This window comes from Xyrauchen texanus, chromosome 12 (genome assembly GCF_025860055.1).
Source record: "Xyrauchen texanus isolate HMW12.3.18 chromosome 12, RBS_HiC_50CHRs, whole genome shotgun sequence".
In the NCBI taxonomy this organism is placed as follows: Eukaryota; Metazoa; Chordata; class Actinopteri; order Cypriniformes; family Catostomidae; genus Xyrauchen; species Xyrauchen texanus.
Window position 1 is genome coordinate 39,725,242 of NC_068287.1, and position 11,758 is coordinate 39,736,999.

At 37.6% G+C, this 11,758-nt stretch overlaps 1 protein-coding gene and 1 non-coding gene across 2 annotated transcripts; both read left to right on the forward strand.

Annotated features, from left to right (window-relative positions):
- The first annotated feature begins 6,621 nt into the window (after positions 1-6,621).
- Positions 6,622-6,693, forward strand: trnaq-cug (transfer RNA glutamine (anticodon CUG)). Its single transcript has one exon. It is a non-coding gene; the product is annotated as a tRNA-Gln (tRNA).
- Positions 6,694-6,877: 184 nt separating this feature from the next.
- rbx1 (ring-box 1, E3 ubiquitin protein ligase) lies at positions 6,878-9,318 on the forward strand. Its single transcript, XM_052139840.1, has 5 exons — positions 6,878-6,976; positions 8,205-8,283; positions 8,499-8,569; positions 8,644-8,729; positions 9,104-9,318. The coding sequence occupies exons 1-5, from the start codon at positions 6,899-6,901 to the stop codon at positions 9,114-9,116; spliced, it is 327 nt and encodes a 108-aa protein (XP_051995800.1). The 5' UTR covers positions 6,878-6,898; the 3' UTR covers positions 9,117-9,318.
- Positions 9,319-11,758: the final 2,440 nt, after the last annotated feature.

The window sequence follows — 11,758 nt, forward strand, 5'->3', positions numbered from 1 at the left end:
GTGACATTTTTATGTCTAATTGCTTTGTTTTGTTGGAGAGATATGCTTTTACTTTTCTGTGCAAATTTGTTCAAACCCCCAATCCTAAATATGAACTATATTAGTAGCATAATGATTTTTCTTATGTACGTAGCACATTTACAAGTAAGATCCAGTCTGTGATTAAATGTACAGAGGACAGAAACTGGCAGTGTATTAGGCACTTTTTTCCATTTATGCACTTATTTACAATCTTCCTCTTCATGAGCACAAGTTCCTTTTTACTGTCTATAAGATCAAACAGTATGGTTGGATTTTCCTTTGAACAAAAAATGAAGACAAAAGAGCATTCAAACAAGTGAGGGATATAATTGATACAAATGGATACAAAAGATACGAGGCCACTTCAAAGGCATGGATTATACCTCAGAGCTCAGTGCTGTCCATCATACAGAAGTGGAAGAAATATGCAACTACAGCCACTCTGCCTAGGGCAGGTTGAGTGGAATATGGGATAAATTAATGAGATTTTTACTTCTGTAACCAGACTGTTGCGCTCTATTGCACAAAAAGGGGCTGTACGGGAGAGTTGCTAGGAAAAAGCCTTTGCTGAAAAAAAAAAAGCACATGCTTGCCTGTAAAGACTTTGCGATTCGTCACTTGGAAGATTTGACAGAAGGTCTTCTGGTCTGATTAGACTAGAGTGGAACTTTTTGGCGTAAACAGTATGTGTGGTGCAAATACAACACTGCACATCAGCCAAATAACACCATCCCTTCAGTGAGACACACAAGTGGTAGCATCGTGTTATGGGGGTGCTTTTCAGCAGCAAGGCTGGCAATCATGTGAAGATTGATGTGATAATGAATTTTGATGTAAGTTGGCAGGGTCGTTTGAGGCATGAATTGTTAGTAGGTTTTGTTCTTATGAATCTAATGAATCAAGAGCTGCCTCAACTGCTGCTGGACCCTCAAGTATGGAATATGGGGAAAGAGTCAATACTAGTAAGGTCACTAGTAGCAGTATTACAAATTGCATTCACGCTTCACCACCTCTCATAGACAGATGCCCTATTGTGGAGGTGGTGATGGTAGGCGTTAGGGTGAAATGTCTGTTAGAAACAGCCTCTATGGTTAGGACCATAACAGAATCATTCTTTGAGGCATTTAAACATTGGGGTACCCCTAGACTTAGATCATGTGAGTGGTTGGCTCTGAAGCCAGTTAATGGGTTAGACATCCCCTATGTAGGATATTTAGAGTTGGACATCCAGGTGCTGGGAAGAACCATTATGGGTTGTAGTTGTGGGGTTCTAGTGGTAAAAGATACAAGTTGCACCAGGAATATTGGGTATGAATGTAATTGGTGAATGTTATAAGTAGCTATTTTCACAACAAGTGGAAACTCTGTTTGCCTCTTTGACTACTAATCAGTCAGAGTCAGAGTGGGAGAAGTCTCTCCAGTACTGGCATAGACTAGAAGTCTGCCCATTAGTTCATGAGGGTAGGGCATGTATGCTTGAAATATCAGGGGACTTTATAGCAGCTGTGTCATTGAAATTTGTTGAAGACTACTTGCCCAAAAGTTCCACACATACCCCCACCACAATGTTGTTAGAGCCTAGGGGCTCAGATCTTGCTCATGGTTTGTCATTGTCCCCCTCGTTAGTGACTGTTGTTAATGGTGTGACCTATGTGCCAATTGTGAATGTGGAAGTTACAGGGGCTACAGTTTATTCAAAACAGGTGCTGGGAACTGAGGGACAACAGCTGAATTTCACCTGTAGAGGAAAAGAAAAGAAAAAGTGTTGTTAGAGTGGTACAATCATGTTTTGCCAAATATGAAGGAGACTTAGGGTGCACTGATGAAATTGTGCATCAAATACAACTTACCGATGATGCCCCAGTTTGTCAAAGATATAGGCGAATACCCCCTATACAGTGGCAGGCTGTAAAGGATCACATTAAGCAGCTTTTGGATAATAAAGTAATTAGGGAGAGCAGCAGCCCTTAGGCATCACACATTGTTCTGATACAGAACAAAAATAGGGAGTTAAGAATGTGCATAGATTATCGGCAACTCAACGTTAAAATGCAAAAGGATACCTATCCATTTCCCCGTATTGAAAAATCATTGGATGCTTTGGCAGGTGCACAATGGTTATCTATGCTCAACTTGGCGAGTGGCAATAATCAGGACCTAGTAGCTGAAAGTGATAAATCAAAGACTGCTTTTTGTACTCACTTTGGCATTTTTGAATTTGAAAGGATGCCGTTTGGATTATGTAATGCCCCTGGGACTTTTCAGCATCTTATGTAAAGGATATTTGGTGACCAGATCTTGCATGCGGTCTTGCATCTTGATGATGTCATTGTTTTTTTCATCTTCTGTAGAACAGCATTTACAGAGATTGGAGATGGATCTTAGCAGACTCCAAAAGAAGGGATTAAAAGCCAAGTTAATTAAGTGGCATTTCTTCAGATCAGAGGTGCAAAATTTGTGACATAGTGTGTATAGTAAAGATGTGGCGACCGATCCAGACAAAAATTCTGCTGTGGCAAATTGGAGGCAGCCCTGTGATGTTACAGAAGTTAAGTCCTCTCTCGGGTTTTGCATCTATTACTGCCGTTTTGTAAAGGGGATTTGCCCTCTCCATCAGCTGGTTGCTGACATCATCAAAGCAGGCAAAATGAGTAGAACCGAACCCGGTGTGTTCCTGCCTAAAATGTGGACTGATGAAAGTGATCAAAGTTTTAAGGATTTGAAGAGAAAGCTTACTATTGCCACTGTGTTGGCTTTTGCTGATTTCACCAAGCCATTTGTTTTATAAGTTGATGCTAGCTAACAGGGCTTAGGTGCAATCCTGTCTCAAGAGCATCAAGCCAAATTAAAGCTGTTACATATGCTAGTCGATCGCTGTGGGGAGGGGAGCAAAACATGAAGAAGTGGCGCTGAAGTGGGCTTTATCTGAGAAAATGTTCTATATATCTGTATATATGGATAACAACCCCCTTAGCCATTTTCAGTCCATTAAACTAGGTGCTACTGAACAATGGTGGGTAGCTCAATTAGCAGCTTTTGATTTCACACTGCAGTATCATCAAGAACAGATCAAAGGAAATACTGACTCCCTTTCATGCCAGTACATTTGTCAGGCAGGAAAAGATGATGCGGGGGTCAACCATCAGGATAGTAATACTTCACGCATATACTGAGAATCTGATGTGTCAACACTACAGCAGATTGGGGTGTTCCCTAGTCGATCAAGGGCTGACTTGACAACCCTGCAATTCGCTGACCGCATTCTGGGCTCATTACTGTCGTTCTGGAGAAGGGGCGGCCACCAAGTAAAGAAGAGCGTTAAAAACTCCCAGGGGATCTTCAGTGTTTGCTGAGGTAGTGGGATCGAATTCTGGAGGTCTTCTCCAAATATACACAGAAGTACCCACCAAGGATCAAAGTGCCATTACAGTAGCAAGAGTCGATAGCTGGTTTAACCGGTTTGAAGTTCCCAAATGGATACACTAGGATCAGGGGAGACATTTTGAAAGAGCTCTGATCAAACAGCTTTGTGATCTTTATGGTAATGAGAAATCAAGGACTACATCATACTATCTACAAGGAAATGGCCAATGTGAGAGATTCAACTGGACACTCCATGATTTACTCTAAACCCTTCCTCGAGAGAAGAAGGAGGTGTGGCCCTGTCGCTGAAAAAGCTGTAATGTTCACTGCGCTTTCTCTTCACCCTCTCATATAGGTATGCAGAGAAAAATGGGGGCATTCATGGTGAATCACGGCATCTATCTATCTATCTATCTATCTATCTATCTATCTATCTACAGTATATACACTGCTATGAAAAAGTAATTTGCCCACTTCCTGATTTCTTCTATTTTTGTATATTTTTCATACTAAATTGCTTTAGATCTTCAAAGGAGATATAAAATAAAACAAAGGCAACTTATATATATATATATATAAGTTGCCTTTGTTTTATTTTTGTTATATTTTTATTATTGAAGCAAAAAGTTATCCAACACCTATATCACCCATGTAAATCTAACTTCCACCATAAACTTAATAGCTGTTTGTGCCACCTTTAGCAGCAACAAATAAAACCAATGCTTCCGATAACTGGAGATCAGTCTTTCACAACACTGTGGTGGAGTTTTGACCCACTCTTCTTTGAAGGACTGCTTTAGTTCAGCCACATTGAAGGGTTTCAAGCATAAACTACCTGTTTAAGATCCTGCCACAGCATCTCAATCAGGTTCAAGTCAGGGCTTTGACTAGGCCACTCCAAAACTTTAATTCTGCATTTTTGAGCCATTCATAGGTGGATTTACTCCTATGCTTTGGATCATTGTCTTGCTGCATAATCCAGTTGTGCTTGAACTTCAACTCACAGACTGATGGATGGACGTTCTCCTTTAGGATTTTCTGGTAGAGAGCAGAATTCATGTTTCCTTCAATTATTGCATATCACCCTGGCCCTGAAGCAGCAAATAATCCTGACACCATTACACTACCACCACCATGGAATTCTGTGTTGGATTTACACAAAATGTAACGGGACAGCTGTCTTACAAACAGTTCCACTTTCAAGTCCACAGAACATTCTCCCAAAAGGTTTGAGGATCATCAAGGTGTGTTTTGGCAAAATTCAGATGAGCCTTAATGTTCTTCTGGGTTAGCAGTGGTTTTTGCCTTGCCACTCTTCCATGGATGGCATTTTTGGCCAGTATGTTTCTGATAGTGTAATGACAAGTGAGATTAAGTGACATTGATCCTTGGATTTTTTGTGATTTACTGAATGACCCATCGCTGTGTTCTTGGAGGAATTTTGGGAGGTCGACCACTTCTGTGAAGGTTCTCTACTGTGCCAAGTTTTCTCCTTTTGGAGATAATGGCTCTCACTGTGGTTCTTTGGAGTTTTTGAAATAGCTTTGTAACCCTTCCCAGACTGAAGATTTGACGATTTAAATCACCCTTTCCTCATCATTTCTGGAATTTCTTTCGACCTTGGCATAGTGTGCTACTGGGTGAGACCTTTTAGCCAATTTCATGCTGCTGAAAAAGTTATATTTAGGTGTTGATTTGAAGAGGGCGGCAGTAATCAGGCCTGGGTGTGTCTAGTCCAGGTGAACCCTATTATAAATGTAGTTTAATAGATTTGGGGATTTAGTAACTACGGGGGCAAATACTTTTTCAAACATTGAAACTATAGCGTCTAAAGCTCTGGATCCTGCCCCAAAGCTGGACATCCTTTAACTTGGAGCCGATAAACTATTGGAAATGGTGAGTTATATAATAGGCCACACCTATTTATTACAATTTGCTGGATTGTGCCAAGAGCATTTTGGGTGGTCGCTGAGAGTCTAAAGCACCTGTATATGGGTCTTCAAAAGGTAGAGAAGATGATATTCTGTTTTACATGACAAAATATCTCACAATGTCCCAACTCTCGTTCTTTCATATTCATTAAAATATAAATGTAACATTTATTTATTCAGGGTTGGAAAACACAAGTCTTATGGTTAAAGATGTGTGTGGTTACCCATATGAGCTGCAAGGTCAGACCGTTATGGTGGCAGGTATCTTCAAGAACTGCTTTGGAGAAAATGCTGATTAATTTAATGAGTCCTCCATCCCAATCAACACCCATAAACCCAACAAACTGTATCCCACACAGAGCACAGCAAAAGACAGCCCTGCACGAACCGAACCTCGTCCTAAACCAAAATGGACAATGGGAGAGATGGAACACAAACCATGTGATGGACTCAAATCAGTGCTTGCCCTGAAATCAACCAGATTAAACAAGAAAAACAAGAGAAAGAAGGCCAAGAATTGAGACAAGAGCCACGGCGCTTTCTAGGTGTATAATTTGCTAAATGTGTCAAGTGCACAAGTTATTTATTTATTTATTTTTTTTATCACAATGATGGTTAAGACCTTTTCTTGTGCTGTAAGATAAAATAGGCCTGTACTAATATTTTGCCAAACTTGTAATTGTAATATGCAGAACTTGAGAGAAAATATTTTGTTCAGATTTTGGTATGGCAAACAGTACAGTATAACACATTAAAGGAATAAATCACCCAAAAATTACAATTCTCTCATCATCGCCCTCATGCCATCCCAGATGTGTATGACTTTCTTTCTTCTGCAGAACTCAATCTAAGATTTTTTAAAGAATATTTTACCTCTGTAGGTCCAATGCAAGTGAATGGTGACCAAAACCTTGAAGCTCCAAAAAGCGCATAAAGCAGCATAAAAAATAATCAGACTCCAGTGGTTTAATCCTAGTCTTTTGAAGTGATCCAATCGGTTTTGAGTGAGAACAGACCAAAATATATTTGTTCTACTGCATACCTTGCTATTGTAGTCTCTAGACAATCATGATTTCAAGCTCAATTACATTTTCTAGTGCTTGAGGCACGGATTTATAGTACAAAATAATTTGTTGTGCTATTTGTAGCTTCAAAGTTTTGGTCACCATTCACTTGCCTACAAAGCTGATATCTTTTCCTAAAAATCTTTGTTTGTGTTCTGCAGAAGAATGTTTTTAGTCACAGTCACATTTTAGGTCGTATTATTTACTTTTATATACTATACTATTTCCTAAGTAGATTAAGTGGTTCTATGGTGTAATGGTTAGCACTCTGGACTCTGAATCCAGCGATCCGAGTTCAAATCTCGGTAGAACCTGAATTTTTTTTTGAAGGCAAAGTAGCTCGATTGAATATACTATCAATATGTTGCTGAAATTTTTTCAACAACTTGCCGACTTTTTTCCAAATAAACAACTAAAACTTAGAATGGCAGATAACACTTCAGCCTGCTTTATTACATGGATGACGCTGATGTGTGCTGTAGTCTCGGTCATTCTCGCGAGATCAGACCATCAGCAGTCATGGCGGCCGCGATGGATGTGGACACCCCAAGTGGAGCCAACAGTGGAGCCAGTAAGAAGCGTTTTGAAGTGAAAAAGGTAATCGGTTGTGAAATTAGTATTACGAAATAATAATTATACACCGCGTAGTCTCTTTAAAATGTAGACTCTTCTAGAAGGGTTTGTTATAATCCCTAGTTAGCATTAGCTGTGCGGCTCCTTCACATCGTTTTTTGGTTAAATCACCTGCCCATTAACTTTTATTTTTTATTATACACACTACTTTTAATATGCACTGGTAATATCTGTAATCTTATATCTGGGAGATAATATAACCTGGTTGTTTTCGTTTCTTCTGGTAAATTCTGCAGCGTAATCCGAGAGATTATTAAAGCAGGCCACTTCACAGAAATGAAGTCTAGATATCTTAAAACCTGCCTAACTTGACAGCATTTTGAGCATCATTATGCATAGTTTTTTTTATTTAAAAATATACACTGTTCTTTTGAAGTGCACACACCGTACATTCAACTAACTTACATAAATAACAGGAAATGTCCACATTTCACATATTCTTTGCCACAAACTAGATTTGTACAGTGCCTACAATGGAAATCACCTAATAACCTGAGATATACAATATGGCAATAGCTGAAAGATTTATGTATTGTTATAGAAAAAAAGAATGACACATTTCTCACATTTTTGGTGAACTAAAAAATTGGTTGCAGTTCATGCACACTGGTCTGATTAGAAGATTGCGGTCCAAATGTCAGAATCATTGGAAGTCATAAAGAAAATGTTTTTTAATGAAGTGTCAATTATTTGCAAATAATATTCTTATTAAAAATAGGCCTATATGTCACTGTCCTTGTCACAACCTAAAACACATTGGAGTCCAAGCCACAGGTCTTACCATGTTTTATTTACACTTGAAGTCATAAATGTACATACACTTAGATTGAAATTATTAAAACTAATTTTTTAACCACTTTAATATTAGCAAACTATATTTTTTATTTGAAGATGTCAATGTTTTGATTAAAATGCCCAAAATGCGATCTAGGTAGTTCACAAAGTTTTGTGAAAAAACTCGGTCATTTTGCGATTTAATTGACATGGGATGGGACCGTTAAAATGTATGCAGCACCTTGTTATTTTGGTTACTTTTGAGTGCAACATATTAACAATAACATTATAAATTCTGTAACACCCAGAACCCCATTAAATACATATAGAGTGCAAATCTGTAATCGTTTTAGTTCTGAAAAACAACAATAGGGACATCTGGTGCTTGAATGGTGCTAGAACTCTCTTTCTCTTGCAGTGGAATGCCGTGGCGCTGTGGGCTTGGGACATTGTTGTAGACAACTGTGCTATTTGCAGAAATCACATTATGGACCTCTGTAAGTATCGACTCTCATTTAGTCTTCATTATCTTTTAATGTGGCCTAATCTTTTTGCTCAAGTTTCACAGTTCTCTGTTTTGTAACACATCATCTGAATTGAATCTACCCTGAATATATTCAGATGTTATTTTATCATTACTTGGTATGAGCTCTCATTGTCATTTAAATCTTGGTTTGTCCATCTGAATGTTGAACTCCTTTATTTTCTTCAGGTATAGAGTGTCAGGCCAATCAGGCTTCAGCTACATCAGAAGAGTGCACAGTGGCCTGGGGAGTCTGCAATGTGAGTATGACCACACACAATCTGAGCTCCGGGTCTGTAGAATGGTGTTTGTAACTGTGTGTTTGGTTCTGCAGCATGCTTTTCATTTCCACTGCATCTCTCGCTGGTTGAAGACCAGACAGGTGTGTCCGCTGGACAACAGAGAGTGGGAGTTTCAGAAGTAAGTGGCTTGTACTGCTGATTGCTGAAGTGAAATGTCAGACCAAATGTATTATTAAAGAATCCCAATTGAATTTGAACCGTTTAGTCTAGGTCTCTTGAACTCCATTTCTGACCCATGTTATTTCATATGGTACATTTGAGTTAATGCTCCATTGTTCTCACCTGTTTAATTGTTTAATTTTGTGGAATAAAGTATTTAGCATTTTTAATCCAAGTTAAATGTGTTGACTCGTTAATTGATTTTACTACCAAAGGGTTAAGAAAATGTTAAAATTATTTATTTTATTTGTTTAATTGGTTGGTTCTGATATTTGTTGCTTGTTTATACTCACACCTCTGTTATTGCTGATCTGTTATTGCTCTGTTTTCCAGGTACGGCCATTAGCGACATCTGGATTGCCCAATGATTATGCATTGGATTCAGGGTTTTCATTCCTGAACTACTTTCTGTTAGATGCCACTACCCTCCCCCTGTTGAAACCAATATGATCACCATGGAATTGTGTTAGTTATACATTTTTTTATTTTATTGCTGTGCTGTGCAGCATTCAAAGCTGTAAATTATGAATAAAGTTCCTCTGTGTCCAGCTGGTTTGGTTCATTTTTCAAGATTAACAGAAAGCTCATATATTGATTTGCACAACCTGAGATTGAGTAATTCAACTGTTTTTTTATTTTTTTTATTTGTGAATCGCTCAATAACAAAACAATAACCTAAATGTCAAGTATTCATCCCCTACTTTAATACTTGGTTGAACCACCTTTTGATGGTTCAGTCTTTTTGGGTAAGTATCTATCAACATTGCACAACATGATGAAGCAATATTAGCCCACTCCTCATTGCAAAACCTGCACGAAGTTAGTTGGGGATCGGCAATGGACAGCATTTTTGAGGTCTCTCCAGTCTCCACAGACGTGGGCCCCTATTCACAAAGATTTTTATCTTACCACTAGAAGTTCTTCAAAGAGAACTCCTATTCACAAAACTGCTAAGAGCAAGTTTAAGTAAGGTAGAGTTGATCTCGTTGCTATTATGATGTCAAGTTTTATAAGCTCACTCTTAATTCGCCCACAGTAATTGTTTGCCAGGGAACCGCTATTTGCTAGCTAAGACAGAAAAACTATATATCAGCCACAAGGTTAAATCCACCTGCCTAATATTGTTGAGGTCCCCCTCATGCCACCAAAACGGAGCCAACCGTCTGCATTCTGAGATACTATCCTTAAATACTCAAACCAGCCCGTCTGGCAACAACAACCATGCTATAGTCGAAATCACTGAGATCAAAAATTTTTCCCCATTCTGATGGTTGATGTTAACATTAACTGAAGCTTCTGAACCGTATGTATTTTATGCACTGCACTGCTGCCACATGATTGGCTGATTAAATAAGCACATGAATGAGCAGGTGTACAGGTGTTCCTAACAAAATGCACCGTGAGTTTAAATGTAAAATTAAATATCCCAAAAATTATTATTATTATTATGATGAAGATAATAATAATACAAAACTAAGTATGTTAAATAATATACTATTAAATTTTAATTTTCTTATATAAATATAAAAAAAAATATTAGTGTCATTATTATTATTCAAAAATAGAAGTGCAAGTAAAAGCAAAAAATAAAATAGAAAACCTACTTTGAGAAATAATACAATTTAAACTTACATTATTATTATTATTAACGAACTGTGATGATAAAACAAACTTAAATATGTTTAATAATAATTTAACAAACATATTAAAACAAATATATTAAGTAATAAATAATTTATTCAATAAAACATATAATTAAATATGAAAAATGTATTAATATAATAGTTTTATTATTATAAATTATTCAAGAATAAAATATTAAGTAAAAGTAAAACAACTAAAATAGAACACGGATCATAAAAAAATGTTGTTTTAATTATTTGCGATGGAAATTTACAGTTTTTTGTGAAATGCAGTATATTTATTGTCTATCTAATTTTCAGGGGATTTAAAAAAAATAATAATTTAGGTCACAGGTGTGCAGCTGACAGAACAGGTTAGGAACAAACTAACTAAATACTACTAAAATTGGTAATGTTGTATTTCATGATTACCGGCCGCAAGGTTAAGACTGGTGAGCTGTGTTGGCCCTGTGAGGGCCTGTTTGTTAGGGTTCTGGTTACAGCTCAGATTCAGTGAGATATGGAGGGACAGAGAGATAACGCCAACTCAGAAATATCCTGTAAGGCCATGTGGTTCAAGGACAATATGTGAGTTTTGGCAATGTCACACATTTATCCACTAGACATGTCATGGGGTTAAAAGTCATGCTGAGGTGAGTCAATTCCGATAACCCGAGGGAAAGTGAGAATTAGAAAGAACATTGAGGGTAGAAAGAAATGTATGTTATCTACCTTTGAAACCAAAACTAGATTAGTAGCCTGATCCTCTTTGACTCTCAATATAAAAAGTTATTATTTTTTTAAATCAAATATCAGTGATTGATGATTAAAACAGTAGGCCTATTTAATACTGTTTTGATGTTATCAGGTCATAGCTTTGGTAGGAAAGAACTGGAGTCCATTGTGGTCCAGGTTTAAGTGAGTAAGTGCGACAAGACCAGGAAAGGCTTCCGTTGCCAGATTATTCATGGAGTTAAGACTCAAACGCAACCACTGGATATTCAGCATTTCCTGAGAGACAGATTTGGGGGATTTGAGGAATATTCAAGAGGAATAAGATTCATATGTAAACATAAAAAAACATTAAAGCGAGGGTCATATTATGCTTCCAAACCAACCAATAAAACCAGCTCAAATTTGAAAAATGATCCAAAGTGCTGGGGAATCTTCACAGGAAAGCGATGATCTGTACCTGGAATGCCGTGTTTGGAAGGTAGACAAGACGTTAATGCATGAGGGAGAAAAGATTTAAACAGTTCAATGGTGCAAACGCTCCAGGATGGATCTCTTCAATGCAGTTTCGATTCAGATATAATTGCTTCAGCGATGAAAATCATCAAATGATTCCTACAGGGTTGTAAAATGT

Excerpts from the sequence above, each read along its gene's own strand:
- rbx1 (XM_052139840.1), top strand. The coding sequence starts at position 6,899 with ATGGCGGCCGCGATGGATGTGGACACCCCAAGTGGAGCCAACAGTGGA. Across the intron at positions 6,977-8,204 it reads AGCGTTTTGAAGTGAAAAAG|TGGAATGCCGTGGCGCTGTG; the intron begins GTAATCGGTTGT and ends TTTCTCTTGCAG. Across the intron at positions 8,570-8,643 it reads TGGCCTGGGGAGTCTGCAAT|CATGCTTTTCATTTCCACTG; the intron begins GTGAGTATGACC and ends TTGGTTCTGCAG.